This window comes from Perca flavescens, chromosome 6 (assembly GCF_004354835.1).
Source record: "Perca flavescens isolate YP-PL-M2 chromosome 6, PFLA_1.0, whole genome shotgun sequence".
Classification (NCBI taxonomy): Eukaryota; Metazoa; Chordata; class Actinopteri; order Perciformes; family Percidae; genus Perca; species Perca flavescens.
In genome coordinates, this window is record NC_041336.1 from 3531226 (window position 1) to 3552808 (window position 21583).

General features: G+C 41.7%; 1 protein-coding gene across 4 annotated transcripts in view; it reads right to left on the reverse strand.

The window, feature by feature from the left end:
* Positions 1-15956: 15956 nt before the first annotated feature.
* Positions 15957-21583, reverse strand: part of nudt17 (nudix (nucleoside diphosphate linked moiety X)-type motif 17) — a 21617-nt gene continuing 15990 nt past the window's right edge. For all 4 annotated transcript variants that reach the window (XM_028580860.1, XM_028580861.1, XM_028580864.1 and 1 more), the window contains exons 8-9: positions 19211-19344; positions 15957-16258 (exon numbers count right to left, since the gene is read on the reverse strand). In XM_028580860.1, the coding sequence (XP_028436661.1) occupies positions 16087-16258; positions 19211-19344 (306 nt within the window). In that variant the 3' untranslated portion in view covers positions 15957-16086. The remainder of the gene's footprint in view (positions 16259-19210; positions 19345-21583) is intronic.

Sequence of the window (21583 nt, forward strand, 5' to 3'; positions counted from 1 at the left end):
GTCAAAATGTCTGCTGTGAAAAAGGTCAATAGTCTCCCATGGCCACAGGGCTGTGGGGTAAAGGTCTGGCTACACACCAGATGCATCCTGGGATGGGAGAAAATCAACTCTCTGGGTTGTTTAAATTTCTTTAACCCTCGTAGTGTCTTCCTGTCGACCAGGCAACTTTTAGTTTTTCTGGGTCAACATTTTTGTTGTTCTTTATCGACATTTGTCACTTTCCCCGGCCTTTTTGTCGTATTTTTTTTCCTCAAGTTCTTTGTCACTTTTTACGATGTTTTTTTAGATTTTTTTTCGCTGCTTTATTGATGTTTTCGTCTGCGTTTTTCGCTGCGTTTCGGAAACTTTGTCCGGAATTTTTGACACATTTTTCAATATTCTTTTGTAATTCTTTTTTATTTCAAATGCTATAAAAAACACCTAAAAAACTGAAAGTAGTGAACTGATCATTTATTTAACTTGTGAAGAGCTTTGTAGGGAAGCATCCACGTTATTTTCTTTGACAATTTGCAACAGAAGGGTTAAACCAACGGACTTGGGCGGCACTAAGCTCCAGACACAGCGACAGTGGCTCTGCTAAAAAGTCTCAGGAAGGAACTTATTTTGGTGGAACATTTGCACCCTGCAAAAGAAAATTCCGCATACAATATTAAATGAAGTTAACTGTTGACACAATACAGTAACGTGAGCTATTTAAATGAGCTGATTCATGGTTAAACCTCATTGGCTCCTACCAGTGTATCTCCGTGTGGACTTTGTCCACAGCAATCCCACCAATCAGTCCCAAAACCTCCCAGTTAGAGAGGAACACCCTAAACTTATTCTTTGTAGATCTTTACAATCATTCCCCGAAAGAACCAAGCAGGCCTGCCTTGTTGCACCGTCCACATCTTCTAAACTTGATTCGTTCAGCGTGTAGCTTGCTAGCTCGAAATTAGTTGTTGTTTTCCCAAAGAGAACAGCATTTAATTTAACGGAAACGAACAGAAAGAGGGAGGTGAGGAACATCTGGCGCTGCCGGATGTAAGGCAATAATCCCGAAAAGTACTGCCGTTGATCCAGACTAGCATTATATTAGCATGAACTGTGGCAGTGCCGCGTTGCGGTGGCACAGTAAATTTCACTTTAAAAGCACTGGTGTAGTCTAATGTATTGCAGTGGGTATACTGTACTGTATATAAATATATTGGCCTATATATATATATATATATATATATATATATATATATATATATATATATATATATATATATATATATATATATATACATATATATAGGCCAGAATCGGTCTTTTGGGGTGGGATATCATATTGGGGGGTCTGGGTGACCTCCCCCAGGGTTATTTAAAGCATCAAAGACTTCATTTCCTGCATTCGGATACACTTTTATGCACCAATTTACGGTGGAAATCCTTTTATTTAGCCTATGTGAAGAAGAAAAACACAGTTGACAATTCAAAATATATAAAAAATACAATAGAAAGCATGTTGTTGCGTGTCATTGGACATTTTTAAGATGGTATATGGAAATCCTGGAGCTTTCTTAGTGGGTATACTGCGTATCACGTAGACTACACCACTGTTTAAAAGACATGTTTATGTGTAGATGAATATATAATGTGAATAAAGTCTGTTTTTGCTCTACAGCTGGTGTGGTGTTGCTGCTACAGCGGGCCCCACAACAACTACGGTGGCTTCGGCTCTCCGGCCCACGGAGACGACATCCCTCTGTACACCACACACGGCCGCTTCGAGGGGAAACAATACGTAAGTCAAACATCTGTCAGAACAATGCCAGTGTCGTTACCATGGACACATCACATTACAAACAAGCCAAAACTGTGGGGATGCAGTGATAAGCTTGACTCAGCGCCGGGCGTGATGTGATTGTGCCACACACACACACACACAAAGACACACACAGACACATGGACACACACACACACACACACACACACACACACACACACACGGACACATGGACACACACACACAGACACAAACACATAGACACACACACACACACACACACACACACACACAACACAAAGACACACACAGAGACACACACACACACACACACACACACACACACACACACACACACACACACACACACACACACACACACACACACGCAAAGACACACACAGACACACAGAGACACACACACACAGACACACACACACACACAGACATAAAGACACACAGACACATGGACACAAACAGACACACAGACACACACACACACACGCAAAGACACACACAGACACACAGAGACACAGACACACACAGACACAAATACACAGACAGACACACAGACACATAGACACACACACACACACACACACACACACACACACACACACAGACACAAAGACATAGACCAACCCAGACACACACACACAGACATAAAGACACACAGACACATGGACACAAACAGACACACAGACACACACACACACACACACAAAGACACACACAGACACACAGAGACACACACACACACACAGACACACAGACACACACAGACACAAATACACAGACAGACACACAGACACATAGACACACAGACACACACACACACACACACACACACAGACATAAAGACACACAGACACATGGACACAAACAGACACACAGACACACACACACACACACGCAAAGACACACACAGACACACAGAGACACAGACACACACAGACACAAATACACAGACAGACACACAGACACATAGACACACAGACACACAGACACACACACACACACACACACACACAGACACAAAGACATAGACCAACCCAGACACACACACACAGACATAAAGACACACAGACACATGGACACAAACAGACACACAGACACACACACACACACACACACAAAGACACACACAGACACACAGAGACACACACACACACAGACACACAGACACACACAGACACAAATACACAGACAGACACACAGACACATAGACACACAGACACACAGACACACACACACACACACACACACACAGACACAAAGACATAGACCAACCCAGACACACACACACACAGACATAAAGACACACAGACACATGGACACAAACACACACACACACACACACACACAGACACACACATAGACACAGACACAGAAACAGACAGGGCAGAGTGTGTGTGTGTGTGTGTCTTTGGTTGCTGTAATGTAACACCTGGGAAAAGTCTCTTCTCTGCAGCAGAACAGATTGTATCCATTCACATTAGAGTTGTTCATCTCAACGAGGGCTGCTACTAACTATCGTGGGTTATTTCCTGGATGAATGGATGAGTTGTTCTGTCTCTAAAATGTGGATCAGTGTTTCCCAAAAAGAACTCAAAGATATTCAGTTTACTGTCCCAGAGGAGAGAAGACACTGGGACATATTCACATTTAACAAGCTGACATCACACAATTTTACCTGTTTTTTGCATTCAAAAATGACTCAAACTGATTAATAGATTATCTAAACAGTTGGAGATTAATTTAAAAGTCAACTAATCAATTTGCAGCTCTACTGGACATGTTATTGGATGGATGTTACGTTTAAACACAGATGATTCTGGTTATTATATAACAGTGTTTGGACAGATTGGTCTTGTATTGAAGCTTTCTGATGAGTTCAGATGAAAACGTTATGTTCTGTTAGCCTGACAGGCCAGACCCACATCCAGATGTTGGGTCTGGGAACTCCCCATTGGTCAAGGCTCAATCCGAGGGGCGGGACAAACGGTTGTCTTTCAGATTCCCTCTGCACGCGATAGGATAGCACTACAACCAATCAGAGCAACGCTAGTTGATAGATTCAACTTTAAACTGCGAACACATCTTCCTTTTTTAAGAATGACTTCAGTGCCTTTCTTTGTTCTTTTCTCAAAGAAAAGCTGAACTCCAAGTCTTCCAGAGACTGGTTGGCTCGGTTCTGGACTTAAAACTCTTTATATCAGGAAAATTTCAAAATGTCAATGAAACAATTGAATGGGGAAAAACACTTCCGGAGTTAGAGCCGTAAAAATGTGGGGGGTCACTGTTGAGCTCTATTACCATGTCAGCACAGTTGATTGGAATTTGTCTTGGTGCCAATCCGGTTAAAAAAAATACAATAAATACACAGGTACATACAGTACATAAAAGACAATCACATAGACAATCATTCCAGCCAGTAAAAAGCTGTAAAGACCTTGTGCTATTGCAACTTCCCATAAAGTGTCTAGTGAAGTCTATAAAGTGCATTTGAATAAAGTGCATTTAGTCCACGTTTACTCTGCAAGGTGCCTGAGCATTAAGGAGCCTAATAGTACCAGGGTATGTACCGTTACTGAGCATTAAGGAGCCTAATAGTACCAGGGTATGTACTGTTACTGAGCATTAAGGAGCCTAATAGTACCAGGGTATGTACTGTTACTGAGCATTAAGGAGCCTAATAGTACCAGGGTATGTACTGTTACTGAGCATTAAGGAGCCTAATAGTACCAGGGTATGTACTGTTACTGAGCATTAAGGAGTCTAATAGTACCAGGGTATGTACTGTTACTGAGCATTAAGGAGCCTAATAGTACCAGGGTATGTACTGTTACTGAGCATTAAGGAGCCTAATAGTGGCGGGGTAAGTACTGTTTGCGTGGGTTTCCTCCGGGTGCTCCGGTTTCCCCCACCATCAAAAACATGTACTAGGTTCTCCAGTCAGTGCCCCTGAGCAAGGCACTGGCTCAGATCTGGAGTTGGTCCCCGGGCGCTGCGATTGGCTGCCCACTGCTCCCTTGAGGGATGGGTTAAATGCAGAGAATGAATTTTGCTACATGTATGTCTTTGTGACAATAAAGTACCTTTACAAAAGCGGGATGTTTTGTCCCTGAGACTTTAGTTTAGTTTAGTTTAGTTTATTTTTTTCGGCCATCTGTAACTGTCAAACATACATAGAGACAAGAAACAAACCAGACCGAAAAGGTGTAGGCTGAAGCCGGAGCTTATTACACCTACCCTTTTTACATATAATTATATTTTTGCATACAAAAATTTAAACTAAGTATACACTATATACCCCAGTACAACACAAGAAGTCCAATACATTTTGTGCACCTTCTGGTATTCACACTTCTGTTTTTATATTTGTTAATCACCTTATATTTAAATATTTTTTTTAATATCGGTTGATTGTGTTAAATTTTTTCCAAGTCAATTTCTAATTCATGCCACAGTGTTTAACTCCAGCAGTTGGAAGAGGGACCTGGCAGGGTGGGAGGGGTCATCTAGCACGAACTGACGTATGATTAATATCAATAGGGTGTGTATTGGATAATTGTGCAATGTGCACTGGTTATATTTATTCAGTTGTTTGCATTTAATGAGTCACTGTCAACATTTACACAGGGGACATGAACCTGTGATGTGATTGTCACTATGACAACATGGAAACAAAAGCTGTTGATGGGCGTGAGTATAAGTGTTTATTGACTTAAAAATTGAAATTTTTCATAAAAGACTTTAGTCACGTCTGAGTAGGCTTCACGTCTGTACAGCGGGAGGAAGTGGAGACTTTAAGAGTCATATAATTCCTCGGTTGCCCTCTGTGCTAATTCTGTGATGCATCTCTTACAGGAAGACATGAATAAGCCAATGAAGAGCCGGACATACACCGTCAACCAATAGTAACAGAGACGACATCCAGAAAACATTTTTACAAAGAAACACAAGTTTTTTTTTGTTTTGTTTTTTGTAATTCTGTTTGATTTTAATAAATATGTGACTCAATTACACAATTTGTCTCATAGCTGCTTTAATTTATTGTCTGTTAAGCACTGTGGAGCTCTGATATTAAAGGTGCTTTAAGCAATGTCCCGCCTTTTTTAGGCTACAACATTTTTTGTCATATACAGCAAACCTCTCCTCACTATCTGCTAGCTGCCTGTCCCCTGAACACACTGTAAAAAAAAACGTGGTCTCTGTAGACAGCCCAGGCTCCACAAACGTCAACAAAATCAAACTGTGCCAACCTGCACCACCAAACATAACAAATAGCCAATAACTGACAAGAAGGATTTGGTTGAGGGGCACCACAGCAGCGTTAGCACGTAGGCTACTTCCACAATGCACGTTCATGACTGTTTCAGGAAGCAAGGAAGGTGGGGGTGGGGGGAGCTAGCCTCCATTTTGTTTGACAATACTTCGAATGTCAACAAGAAGTGACGTCACCAAACATCGCTTAGAGCACCTTTAAGATAACAACAATAAAATAAACTTTGATTGTAAAGAAAAATGATAGAAATTGTATCATTCTTATTACAAAAGATACTTGTTTTAAATCAAAATACTAATTTCAGTATTTTTGTGCATCTTAAAAACAATGATAAATTGGTTTATATAAAGTATATATTAACTTTTATTACTATTATCATATTTGTTTGAATTTTTGTATTTTAGATATTGTCACTTGTATTACTCGTGTATCACATATTCTATATATTTTAGAATACACCCATTGTTAATATATTTACATTTGTAAATCGTAAATTGACATTACTATATAATGATACACAATCTTACTTTATTGATAGAAACGTCACTGTTGTGACTAATATTATGTTTTTTTAATAAACATTAAGAATTATTGCCCCTGATATATCTGCTACTAATGTTAATAATCACATTTATTTTATTACTTCGAAAACTTAATATAATACCATACTATATAATATGTTAATTATTTTTATGTTATTAATATTATTACATGTTTATACTTTATTTTATATCGTTTGTGTTAATTTTGTCACTACCACTACAGTTCTTTGTTTTAATTTATACTTTTCATTGATCCCCAGTTAGGAAATTACAATGTACACTCTGTTTGTTAGAAAGGGAGGGTATGGTGCCTTGCTCAAGACCACCTTGGCAGTGCCCCGGAGGTGAATTGGGCTCGATTGTGTTTTAAGCCCCCAAACGTCTCCTTCCAGGCAGTGCTGCGACCCTAGACTTCAAGGCACCTAACCCTAACCCTAACCATTGCCTAATCCTGACTTGTGTATGCAGTAAGTGCTACTTGTTGGGGTAGTTTTGCTGACTTCTTAAGTCCAGGATTTCTTCCAGACATTGGGGGCTTAAAACACAGATAAACGTGAATTGGCACCTCTCCAGCTACCAGTCCACACTCCGTACTTTGGTCAGTACAGGGACTTGAACCAGCGACCTTCCCTTTTTGACACTTTTATGGACGTTTCTTTTGTCATTTTTGTGACTTTTTAAAAGTTTTTTTAACTGTTTTTAAAGATAATTTTTTGGGCTTTTCCGCCTTTTATAGAACGTTGACTTCAAGGCACCTAACCCTAACCCTAACCATTGCCTAATCCTGACTTGAGTTGTGTATGCAGTAAGTGCTACTTGTTGGGGTAGTTTTGCTGACTTCTGAAGTCCAGGATTTCCTCCAGACATTGGGGGCTTAAACGCACCTATAAACGTGAATTGGCACCTCTCCAGCTACCAGTCCACACTCCGTACTTTGGTCCGTGCAGGGAGTTGAACCAGCGAACCTCCCACAACACAAATCCCTACGGACTGAGCTAACGACACCCCATTAACCCTCATATTGTCTTCTCGTCAACCAACAAGCAACGTTTTGTTTTTGAGGACAACAGGAGGGTTAAACTTTAGTTATTATTGTTGACAAACAATGAAAAAAAGTTGATTTATTTTGAAATCTGCAGATTCCTTTTGGGTCTGTTGATTACTATTATTAGACTTTCTTCTCCAAAGTGTTGCAGCTGCCACCCGGATTAATAATCATATTTCAGTTTTGCCAGAAGCAGCGTGGGTGTCCCAGTTTGTTCTGTATTGTGTTTGAAACGGGAACTTTCCAGTATGAAAGTGGATCCTCTTTGAAGCAGGTTTCCTCTTTTTTCTAACCAAAGTCCAAGTTTATTTTTTATTTCTTCGTCACAAAGAGCTTCACAAAGACAGCAAGAGGAGCCGAGGTGTGGAGCAAGGCGGAGCAGCTGAGGAATTTATGATGTCAAGAGTGTGTCTGATATGAGAACGATGGAGCTGATATCAACATAATAAGACTGGGCCGGGCTCAGTGACTCACTCCAAACACAAAGAAAATTCTTCAATGTGGCTGAAACTCTCACTCACTTCAGGTTTATTTTAGTTTGAGTTTTATGTAGAACTCTATTTGATGAATAAATGCCATAACTGAGTGTTTGAATTCAGTCTACTTCATGTGACCTCGTTCATTCACCCTGCAGCGCATTTCCCGTGTTTCCCGTTTTAATATCATGTTACGTAATTCATATTTATGTCTTTGTCTTCCTGTGAAAGCTGCTGAATTACCGCTACAGGCTGTCATGTAATGCTGATATCTTAATTAACCATCTCTTTGTTGTCTGACTGACAGTTTTACAATGAATAGAGCAATCTCTAGACTTCTCTCTACAAATAGTAGTAAGTACAGTTTTGAGTGTAGATTTTCAGAATAAATGTTCTATTAAGGCAGTGAAAAACAGCCCTAACCAATTTGATGCCCTGAGCAAGATTTCAGCACTTTTTCTGACTTTTTCCCCCCAAAAGGTTTTTTTTGGGTTAGGGTTTTTTTTTTTTTTTTACGTGGGATGAGTAATAACGTGGCACAGGAGCATTGAATGTTAATTTTGTGGACTCTCAGGTTGTTCATCCTGATGTTATACTAAAAAGGATCTTACTTTTTACCTAAAAGGTCTATCTCTGTAGAGATCCTTTCCATAATGTTGTCACACACTTGCAATAATAATCTGAGTCTGTCAGCGGCAACAACACAACTTTTAGTGGACGGAAGCTGAACATTTGTCCATTAATGTTACATTGCAGCTTTTTTCTCGCTTAATACTGGACCCATGTCAAAGACTATTGTTCCCATCAGTCACTTAGACACAAAAAAACACAAAAGGGTCCAGGTTGAAAAATACAGAAGTTAACCTTTAAAATTATTTACCTTAACGCTTGAAATCTTGAACTCACTTCTGCACAGAAACATGAACTCAGATAAGATTCAGGAACCTTCTCTATCTTTTCAAGGGATTATTAAACGTTGTCATTGTCAAATTACAATAATATCTGAAGCAGAGAAGTACAGAAGTTACTGACAACCAGTTCCTTCTTACATGACGCATGTCACAATTTAACAGCATGCTAATGCAAAAACCTGCTGGTGAAACTCAAATACATCAACACCATAATCATTTGTAATATGTGCTTCATGTACATGGAGTTAACAGTTAGTCAGCTGTTGATTTGTTAAATTAAAAGTTGTTTTTTTCTTTTTTTTTGAAAACCTTAACCTTTTTAAAACTGTTAAAACGTCAAGATTTCTTTTTTTTAGAAAAAGGGCGCGTTGCTTTTATCTTGAGCTTTGGATTTTCTTTCATATCATCATTAACTTTTTTAAATTCGTATTACTTATGCGCATACATCTCATAACTTTGGGTTCAACATTGGGGGAGCTGAGATCTCTATCTAGGGAGGTCCCAGGACACGTCAGGTCTGCACGGATTGAAAAAAGGGACAAAAACATCTAAAAATATCCTCAAAAAATTCAATTCAATTTCATTGATAATATCAACAAGAGTTATCTCGAGAAACTTTACAGATAGAGTAGGCCACACTCTATAATTTACAAAGACCAGAAGAGCAAGCATTCAGTGCCACAGTGGTGATGAAAGACTCCCTTTTAGGGAGAAACCTCAGACAGACCCAGGCTCTTGGTAGGCGGTGTCTGACGGGACAGACCCAGACTCTTGGTAGGCGGTGTCTGACGGGACAGACCCAGACTCTTGGTAGGTGGTGTCTGACGGGACAGACCCAGACTCTTGGTAGAAGGTGTCTGACGGGACAGACCCAGGCTCTTGGTAGGAGGTGTCTGACGGGACAGACCCAGGCTCTTGGTAGGCGGTGTCTGACGGGACAGACCCAGACTCTTGGTAGGAGGTGTCTGACGGGACAGACCCAGACTCTTGGTAGGAGGTGTCTGACGGGACAGACCCAGACTCTTGGTAGGAGGTGTCTGACGGGACAGACCCAGACTCTTGGTAGGAGGTGTCTGACGGGACGGACCCAGACTCTTGGTAGGAGGTGTCTGACGGACAGACCCAGACTCTTGGTAGGAGGTGTCTGACGGGACGGACCCAGAGACTCTTGGTAGGAGGTGTCTGACGGGACAGACCCAGACTCTTGGTAGGAGGTGTCTGACGGGGGCGGACCCAGACTCTTGGTAGGTGGTGTCTGACGGGACGGACCCAGACTCTTGGTAGGAGGTGTCTGACGGGACAGACCCAGACTCTTGGTAGGAGGTGTCTGACGGGACGGACCCAGACTCTTGGTAGGAGGTGTCTGACGGGACGGACCCAGACTCTTGGTAGGTGGTGTCTGACAGGACGGACCCAGACTCTTGGTAGGAGGTGTCTGACGGGACGGACCCAGACTCTTGGTAGGAGGTGTCTGACGGGACAGACCCAGACTCTTGGTAGGAGGTGTCTGACGGGACAGACCCAGGCTCTTGGTAGGAGGTGTCTGACGGGACCCTCCGGTTGGGGGTGTGATGAACAGCGCCAATAAAAGTCACAATAAAGATAATGGATCAGTGACTAGAAATAGTAGCTGTAGTAGTTCAGGCAGTAGCAGGTCACAGTAGGGTGTTACAGGACGTAGTAAGGTGTGAAAAAGCGACAAAAACATTGAAAGCGCGACAAAATCCTAATAAAGGCACAATTTCAAAACAAAAAAACCTCAGAAAAATGCTCACAAAAAAATTCACAACACAAGGGGAAAACAACTTTGAAAAAAAGCCCAGTTTTGATTAATAAAACAAAAAAACTGCTAGCAGGTATGAATTCGGTCAAATTTTTGTACAGATCAGACTCATGGTCTTCACAAAATCGCAAAAAGTAGGTGTTGCATACACGCGATCGTTTTCAAAAAATAATAGGTGGAAGTAAGCGTGGCCTATATCACGAGATTCAGCGGACCTAGAGGAACCTCTAAGTCAAGTTTTGTGTTAATTGGACTGATTGTTGCCAAGATACGCCACACTAAAGAACTGAAATGTAACCATTTCCCCTTGTATGACATATTATTTCAATTATTTTATATTTATTTATTTTCCTCCTTTTTCTTGAGGTTATAATTCTGTTGTATTGCTGTATTACCATTTCTAATCCTTAATTCTAAATCCTTAATCTTGATAATAAAATGAATAAAATGTCTCTTTGATTACAACGCTGTTGAGCCTTTTGGCAAATGACTTGTTCCTTTTATGAAATGTAAGAATATGTACATTTACAAAAAAAAACAATGTTCCAAACATGAAGTCCTGTTGAGTTTGAACAGAGACTGAAGTGCCGAGAGGAACATGGAGGGTTGCTGGTTTGAATCTGCAGAGTTGAGGAGCTTAAAGTCTGGTCTGCACTGCCACCTGCTGGTCTTAAAATGAACTTAAACTAAAGTTCAAACCAGTGGTGGAAATCAACTAGCTGCATTTACTCAAGTAATGTGCTTAAGTACAGATTTAAGGTACTTTACTCGTGTTTGCATTTGCAGTAAAATATAGATTAATAGATTAATATCAAACACGTTGGATTTTGCCTGAACATCCAGACGGAAGAAAGACTGACTGGGACTGAGATTTATGACTTTACACCAAACCTTGGAGCATTGCTATTATGATGGAGGATTTGCACCTTAATATTTGTATATGTAATCTTCTGCACGTGTGTGTGCTGCTGCACGTCCCTGTGTGTGTAACAAGCATAATGTACGCGTGCTGTGCATAATCCTAGGCGCATCTATCTATAAATTGCAGGAATGTCTGTCTGTCTGTGTGTGTGTCTGCCTGTGTGTGTGCTATGCGCATATCTCTAGAACCGTTTGATGGGTTTCAAACTTGACAGGGGTCTTGCTACGGGCGCGAGTAAGCGCGGTGCCAAGTTTGACGTTGTTTGGATTAGAAATGGCGATTACCGCCTTTGACTCTTTTCCTGCTTCCAACGTTAGCTACATGATTGCTGGCTATACCAAACCTACTTTTCTTCACTTTCCTGGACGACAAGCGGATAGGATGGATCTGGTTCAATGCAGTAGGCTGTGAGGAAGTGGACATGGATCTGGTTCAATGCAGTAGGCTGTGAGGAAGTGGACATGGATCTGGTTCAATGCAGTAGGCTGTGAGGAAGTGGACATGGATCTGGTTCAATGCAGTAGGCTATGAGGAAGTGGACATGGATCTGGTTCAATGCAGTAAGCTGTGAGGAAGTGGACATGGATCTGGTTCAATGCAGTAGGCTGTGAGGAAGTGGACATGGATCTGGTTCAATGCAGTAGGCTGTGAGGAAGTGGACATGGAACTGGTTCAATGCAGTAGGCTGTGAGGAAGTGGACATGGATCTGGTTCAATGCAGTAGGCTGTGAGGAAGTGGACATGGATCTGGTTCAATGCAGTAAGCTGTGAGGAAGTGGACATGGAACTGTTGAGCAGAAAAATTTATAGTTTGACAGTACTTTCAGTCAAAAGAAGGCCATTCAAGTCCAGCTACATGTTCAATCTGTTCAATGCTGATTGGTCTGGTGGTGGCGAGGACCCTAAACTATACACAACATGGCCGCTGTTACAACATCTGGTCTGAAACATCTGGAAGAATACGAGTTGTATATGAAGGAATCTCCAGACAGCAGCCAGAATGCAGCAACTTCAGGTACGGCAAAGGAAGGACAGTCCCTGTTTACTTCATTCATGTGTTTACTGGGTTCATGGACTGAGGATGGGAGGAGGAGTCAGCAAAATCTCAACCAGGGGATTCAGGATTCAGCCGAAACCCCAAAAATCTGGATTCAGTGCATCTCTAATCATAATCTCACTTGCCTCTCAGCGCTTCCGTACCATGAAAACAACGGTTGAGGCGGGATGGGATACCGCTACGGCGACGACAGTTACATTTAGACACCAAAACCACTCGTTAAGTTTAGGAACAAGATGGTGGCTTGGATTAAAACACTCCCAAGGAATGAATACGCAGTTCCTGGGTGAAAGTATTCAAAATATATTATTCTGTTAGCCTAGATTTGGCCAGATTCTGCGTAACTTCCGGCCTAGCTGTAGCTAGTCGAGCTGTGCTCGATTGAAGAAATTCTGAGTCGACTAACACTCATTCAATTGTATCGACTAATTGATTAGTTGATTTAATCGACAGATCTGTAAATCTGAGTTTCTCCACAAAGAGTCGTGCTAAAAGCACCACTTTAATTCTTGTGTTTACCAGAGATGTGCTCGTACGTTTCTTGGAAAAAGTCATTCAGCATGAAAACAGCATCAGACATGACTAATGGACTAAAGAGATCTAAGTTGACTAAGACCAAAACCACCGATTAGTCGACTAATCGACTAAGAGGGAGCAGCCCCTTCTAGCCACAACTGGGAAACAACCCCCTGTATTTCAGTATTTCAGGGGCCACAAAGGGGTGTTTAAAGGGCTTTAAGGTGTCAGCGCTGCCACCTGGTGGCCTGGAGGAGACATTAGCTGGAGAGTCACTTTTTGTTAAAGACCCACTCCGATGAAAATCATGTTTTTCTAGGTGTTAACATGTTCTTGTAGCATTTTTCTGATGTTAGAGGACATATCTTGAGAAAAATAAGCTCAAAGTTGTATTTCTGAGTATTTCTGCATTCAAATGTCTGTGAATCAGTAGCAGACGCTAAAATGCCGGCTCAAATAGACTGGAGTTGTGACGTAGTAACTCCACTGGGCGGGGCCACAAGCTCATACCCCCCCCCCCCCCACCCCACGTCCCGCCCGCTCAGGTTCTGAGGAGTAGAGAAGACGATGGCGGATCAACACCTATGTGCGGTAGCGGGTTGCAATGCTAAGAGGAGAGATAGTGGTATTAGCTTTCATGCTTTACCAAAACATGCTGCTGTGAGAGATAGATGGATTACGTTCCTTGGTCACGGCAATGTTAAAAACCACACATCGGTTTGCGGTCAGCACTTCACAGAAGACTGTTTCACCAACTTGCAGGAGAAAAAAAAATGGGCTTCGTCAGTAAATTATTTGTGAAGCCGGATGCAGTGCCTTCCATCAAGACACCATCAACTGGACAGCCTGTGTCTTTACCGGTAAGTTTATTTATTTTTTTCTGTCGGGAGCTAGTTCAACGATCCCGCCTGTTTTCTCATTACATCAGCTAACGTTACCCACCGGGCAAAAACCAGTGCTGCATTATGTGGCAACTCTCTGTTAACTTAGGTTCATCTGTGTTAAAGCAATGTAGATTATAATGTAATATAATGCGTTTTTACAGGGGCTTTTTGAAGTTGTGTTTTGAATATGTGAATGTCACAGATACACACACACACAAGCCGTTGCATGGCATTGTGAACCGAGCTCCGTGGCGCTGAAATTGGAACACATGCTGTAACAAATAAGTCACTTTTCACCGTCTATCAATCGTCATCTAAATTCCGCGCTCGTTCAAGTACACTAGCACACGCAGGGTGGCGACGAGTTTAGCCTGTCGCAGTCGTTTGTCCCCCCGTGTGTCAAGCTCATCACTGGTGAGAGAGTCAGTCAGTTTTTCAGATAGAGCGTTGACATTAGCATCATAATAATCCCGAAATTCCGAGCAATCCACAGATACTAAATATGTCCTGATTGATCACTGTGGGAGGGATGAAATATCGAAGCAACGTCGAGCTGTTTTTTACTGCGACGTCTCGGAGTGAAAATATGATTGGTGATCGGTGATAACTTTGATTAACTTCGGATAATAATAATTAACGTGTATATAATACTGTAATGCTTCTATATTGACTATATGACTTCTACCTTACTGAGAAAAGTGTATGATTAATGGTAAAGTTATTTATTGTGTTCTGTTTTCTCTGTTTCTTCAGAGTAACGTCACTTCTCTTGGCGGCCACACAGACAAGAGATGTAGGCTGTCAGTGGGAGCCACAGAAGAGGGGAAGGTTGGGGGTGAAAAGCTAGGTGACAGCTAGCGGGAGGGAGAGAGAGCTCTCAGCAACGAGGAGGGGGAGGGTCGTCTCCGTGCCAACGGCTCCGCCCACAACGCAGAGGCGAATTGCTAATGAGCTACTGCCGCTCTGCTGAAGCGAAGTCCCAGAAAAAGGCACAGGTTTTGTGATTTTGGCTAAAAATGGCATAATCATCATTTAAAGACCACTGAGAATGTTTAAAAATAGCTCAAAATAGGATCGGAGCGGGACTTTAAAGTGCCCATATTATGAAAAAAAAACTTTTTCTGGGATTTGGGGTGTTATTTTGTGTCTCTGGTGCTTCCACACACATACACACTTTGAAAAAACCATCCATGGTGTTCTGAGTGAGATCCGGTTCCTGCCTTCAGTCTCCTGGTGAGCTGGTCAACATCTGCACGGCTTTCTACGGCACTAGCCGAAACGATGGGGCTAACCGCAACCGTTAGCATGCTAGCGTTAGCATGCTAGCGTTAGCATGCTAGCGTTAGCATGCTACCTCGTTCTCAATAGCAAAGCACTGCTACAACACACACTAGTTCACCATAATCTACCAAAAGAACTACTTCCATGTGGTCCCTGGTTTAGAAGAAGTCTCCCAGCTGATCCTGCCTTGGAACTGACTGAAGTTGGAGAAACAGCCTTTCTTTTACTGTCTATGGAGCTAGCTGACATGAGCTACATCTGAGCTACTGAGCATGCGCGATTGCAATCAAAGATAGTACAGAAGAAGAAGATGATGATGAAAAGAGGTCTCACTCTGTAACCAAAACAGAGACCTGAACACAGGGTGAAAAGAGGAGCTGCGGCAATGTGCAGTACAACAAAAATATGGTGTTTTTTGAAAATTAAACCATATAAACCTGTTCTGGTATAACCTTAAAATACTTAAAATACAATTATGAACCTGAAAATGAGCATAATATGGGCGCTTTAATGGTTTATTTCTTTAAGAAAATGAAGATGGCATTCAAAAAACATGAAGATAAAAGTGGCGTTAATATAGAGTCCAGTGCTGTCCTGCAGGGTGGGGGTGGGTGGGTCCAGAGGTCAGAGGTCAAAGGTCAGGGCTTGGGGTCTCCAGGGTCTGCAGCCACACCTCCAGAGCAAACTTGGTCCCGGTGCTGACCCGCTCCACGTCCGGGCCGCTGACCGGCGCCCGGCTCACCAACGCCTCCAGAGGCAGAGAGCAGTCGCTCAGAGCTCCGTCGGGGGAGACCTGGGACACACTGCAAGGGGGGGAGGGGTCAAAGGTCACGGAGATACACTGTAGACACACTGCAAGGGGGGGGGGGGGGGGTCAAAGGTCACGGAGATACTGTACACTGTAGACACACAGCAAAGGGGGGGGGGGGTCAAAGGTCACGGAGACACACTGTAGACACACTGCAGGGGGAGGGGGGGTCAAAGGTCACGGAGATACACTGTAGACTATGGGTGTCAAACTCAATGTCACTAAGGGCCACACTGGAAATGACGATCACAATAAGGGCCAGACATGAGTTTATTGACATGCTTTTATTTAACAAAAAAAAAAGTAAATTAACTTTGTATCGTTGAATGTCTCATATAGCTTTCTCCCATACAGTGTGGTCGACATAAAACCCTAAAAAAAAGTCAAAAAAAAATAAAAAAAGTTTCTTAGCCATCGTTGAATTTAGCAAGTTATGAAAATTACATTTTTAAAAGCAGCTGCCACCCAGCCGACTCACCACAACCTGTTTCACAGCCTGAATACGAAAAAAATCTCTGCTTCTGCGGGGAAATCTGAGTCTCAAAGTCGGCAAATCTGTCAAATTCCACACGGCAGTGTCGCATAATTACAGTACGCAAACCAGTTTCCTCATTTTTTTGGTGTGGTGCACAACTAGCCGGGCCAAAGTTAGCTGGGAACCTAAACTGATATGCGGGCCGGATAAAAATTAGCAAGGGGCCAGATTTGGCCCCCGGGCCTTGAGTTTGACACATGTGCTGTAGACACACAGCAGGGGGGGTCAAAGGTCACGGAGACACACTGTAGACACACAGCAAGGAGGGGGTCAAAGGTCACAGAGACACACAGCAAGGGGGGTCCAAGGTCACGGAAACACACTGTAGACACAAAGCAAGGAGGGGGTCAAAGGTCACAGAGACACACTGTAGACACACAGCAAGGAGGGGGGCAAAGGTCACGGAGACACACTGTAGACACACAGCAAGGGGGGGAGGGGTCAAAGGTCACTCTAACCCTTTTCCCCCACGTTAGCTGGATCCCAAAGTCACAAAATAACACATATTTATATTGAAATGCTTCGGTTTTTGTCATGTTTTTTACTGTTTTTATTTTGTCTTCTCACGACGATGTTTTGCATCTTTTGTCTCGCCACTGTTTCCGTTTCCTCTGATGTTCTTTACGTCTCATCATTTACACTTTTTTTTTCTAAAAGATAATGCTCTCATTTGGAGATCAAGACTCCTCTGACATTTTACCGACATATTCTCCGTTTGGGTCTTATGTCGACCAACAAGCAACTTTTTGTTTCTGGGTCAAAATGTAAAAAAAAAAAAAAAAAAAAGTTCTTTCACTATTTTTTAAAGTTTTTTTTTAAGCTTTTCCACGTTTCTGTCACTTTTCCTGACGTTTTGGAAGATTATCATGACGTTTTTGTCACTTCATCCAACATCTTTGTAACTTTTTCCAATGTTTTTGGCACTTCTTTCCAACTTTTTGGGCACTTTTACTGATGTTTTTTGTCATTTTTTTCCTGTGTTTTTCAACGTTTTATCATCAGTTTTTCTTTACATGCTATAAAACGGAATAAAACACCCAAATTCTATCAAAGCAGTGAACTGATTAAAATTTGGTTGAAAGAAACAAATTTTTTTAAGCTTTTCCCATATTTTTGTCACTTTTCCTGACGTTTTGGAAGATTAAGATGACGTTTTGTCACTTTTACCGATGTTTGTTGTCATTTTTTTCCTGTGTTTTTCAACGTTTTATTATCAGTTTTTCTTGACATGCTATAAAACGGTATAAAACACCCAAATTTATTTAACACCATCCACGTTAATTTGTTTTAAAATTTGGTTGAAAGAAACACATTTTTTTAAGCTTTTCCCATATTTCTGTCACTTTTCCTGAAGTTTTGGAAGATTATCGTGACGTTTTTGTCACTTTATCCAACTTTTTTGTCACTTTTACCGATGTTTTTTGTCATTTAAAAAAAAAAAGTTGTTCCTGTGTTTTTCAATGTTTTATTATCAGTTTTTCTTGACATGCTATAAAACGGTATAAAACACCCAAATTCTATCAAAGTAGTGAACTGATCCTTTATTTAACTTATTTAAGGGAACCATCCACGTTAATTTGTTTTAAAATTTGGTTGAAAGAAACTCACATTTTTTTAAGCTTTTCCCACGTTTCTGTCACTTTTCCTGACGTTTTGGAAGATTATCATGACGTTTTTGTCACTTTATCCAACTTTTTTGTCACTTTTACCGATGTTTTTTGTCACTTTGTTTAAAAAGATTTTTCCTGTGTTTTTCAACGTTTTATTATCAGTTTTTCTTGACACGTTATAAAACGGAATAAAACACCCAAACTCTATCAAAGTAGTGAACTAGAATTTGGTTGAAAGAAACTCACATTTTTTTAAGCTTTTACCATATTTTTGTCACTTTTCCTGACGTTTTGGAAGATTATCATAACGTTTTTGTCACTTTATCCAACTTTTTGGTCATTTTTAAAAAAAATTATTTTCCTGTGTTTTTCAACTTTTTAATTATAATTTTTTCTTGACATGCTATGAAACTGAATAAAAAACCCAAATTCTATCAAAGTAGTGAACTGATCCTTTATTTACCGTGTGAAGAGCATTGTAGGGAACCATCCACGTTAATTTGTTTTAAAATTTGGTTGAAAGAAACACATTTTTTTAAGCTTTTCCCATATCACTGTCACTTTTCCTGACGTTTTGGAAGATTATCATGACGTTTTTGTCACTTTATCCAACTTTTTTGTCACTTTTACCGATGTTTTTTGCCATTTTTGTCACTGATCCTTTATTTAACGTGTGAAGAGCGTTGTAGGGAACCATCCACGTTAATTTGTTTTAAAATCTGGTTGAAAGAAAGCCACATTTCTGATACAGAAACATTGTGAAAACGGGTCCGACTGGACCCGAGGACACCAGCTGGGATACCTGATGGTGCTCTGCAGGCCGTGCAGCGGGACCTCTCCGTCCTCTCCGTCCACGGCGGACACGGCGGCTCTGACCAGCCGGCAGTCGGCCCACAGACAGGCGCTGACCTCAGCCGGAGACGGGCTCAGAGACGCCTGGGGGCCGGGGGGACAGACACAACATGAAGCTCTCACACTGTCACAGTCTGGTAACGTGGTCATTAATGCTTCCACAGTAGAGAAAAATACTGTGTGTGTGTGTGTTTAGAGAATGTGTGTTCAGCGTGCGCGTGTGTGTCACTGCATGCATGTGTGTGTGTGTGTGCGTGGTAACATGCGTTTCCATATATCTAGTATCATCAACGCCGATGTATGTGTTTGTGTGTGTGTATGTTAAGTGTGTGAATGAGTGGTAACATGTGTTTCCATAGATCTAGTGTCATCACTGCTGATGATGTTCAGTGTATGTGTGTGTGTGTGTGTGTGTGTGTGTGTTCAGTGTGTGTGTGTGTTTGTTCAGTGTGTGTGTGTGTGTGTGTGTGTGTGTGTGTGTGTGTGTGTGTGTGTGTAAAGTGCGTTTCCCTACATCTAGTATCATCACTGCTGTTGATGTTCAGTGTGTGTGTGTGTGTGTGTGTGTTTGTTCAGTGTGTGTATGTGTTTGTTCAGTGTGTGTGTGTGTGTGTGTGTGTGTATGTGTGTGTGTGTGCGTGGTAAAGTGCGTTTCCCTATATCTAGTATCATCACTGCTGTGGATGTTCAGTGTATGTGTGTGTGTGTGTGTGTTTGTTCAGTGTTATGTGTATGTGTGTGTGTCTGTTCAGTGTGTGTGTGTGTGTGTGTGTGTGTGTGTGTGTGTGTGTGTGTGTTCAGTGTGTTTGTTCAGTGTGTGTGTGTGTGTGTGGTAAAGTGCGTTTCCCTATATCTAGTATCATCACTGCTGTTGATGTTCAGTGTATGTGTGTGTGTGTGTGTTTGTTCAGTGTGTGTGTGGGTGTGTGTGTGTGTTTTTTGTTCAGTGTATGTGTGTTTGTTTAGTGTGTGTGTGTGTGTGCGTGGTAAAGTGTGTTTCCCTACATCTAGTATCATCACTGCTGTTGATGTTCAGTGTGTGTGTGTGTGTGTGTGTGTGTGTGTTTTTGTTCAGTGTGTGTATGTGTTTGTTCAGTGTGTGTGTGTGTGTGTGTGTGTGTGTGTGTGTGTGTGTGTGTGTGTGTGTGTGTGTGTGTGTGTGTGCGTGGTAAAGTGCGTTTCCCTATATCTAGTATCATCACTGCTGTGGATGTTCAGTGTATGTGTGTGTGTGTGTGTTTGTTCAGTGTTATGTGTATGTGTGTGTGTCTGTTCAGTGTGTGTGTGTGTGTGTGTGTGTGTGTGTGTGTGTGTGTGTTCAGTGTGTTTGTTCAGTGTGTGTGTGTGTGTGTGGTAAAGTGCGTTTCCCTATATCTAGTATCATCACTGCTGTTGATGTTCAGTGTATGTGTGTGTGTGTGTGTGTTTGTTCAGTGTGTGTGTGGGTGTGTGTGTGTGTGTTTTTGTTCAGTGTATGTGTGTTTGTTTAGTGTGTGTGTGTGTGTGCGTGGTAAAGTGTGTTTCCCTACATCTAGTATCATCACTGCTGTTGATGTTCAGTGTGTGTGTGTGTGTGTGTGTGTGTGTGTTCAGTGTGTGTGTGTTTTTCAGTGTGTGTGTGTGTGTGTGTGTGTGTGTGTGTGTGTGTGTGTGTGTGTGTGTGTGTGTGTGTGCGTGGTAAAGTGCGTTTCCCTATATCTAGTATCATCACTGCTGTGGATGTTCAGTGTATGTGTGTGTGTGTGTGTGTTTGTTCAGTGTTATGTGTATGTGTGTGTCTGTTCTGTTCAGTGTGTGTGTGTGTGTGTGTGTGTGTGTGTGTGTGTTCAGTGTGTTTGTTCAGTGTGTGTGTGTGTGTGTGTAAAGTCGTTTCCCTATATATAGTATCATCACTGCTGTTGATGTTCAGTGTATGTGTGTGTGTGTGTGTTTTGTTCAGTGTGTGTGTGGTGTGTGTGTGTGTGTTTTTTGTTCAGTGTATGTGTGTTTGTTTAGTGTGTGTGTGTGTGTGCGTGGTAAAGTGTGTTTCCCTACATCTAGTATCATCACTGCTGTTGATGTTCAGTGTGTGTGTGTGTGTGTGTGTGTGTGTTTGTTCAGTGTGTGTATGTGTTTGTTCAGTGTGTGTGTGTGTGTGTGTGTGTGTGTGTGTGTGTGTGTGTGTGTGTGTGTGTGCGTGGTAAAGTGCGTTTCCCTATATCTAGTATCATCACTGCTGTGGATGTTCAGTGTATGTGTGTGTGTGTGTGTGTTTGTTCAGTGTTATGTGTATGTGTGTGTCTGTTCAGTGTGTGTGTGTGTGTGTGTGTGTGTGTGTGTGTGT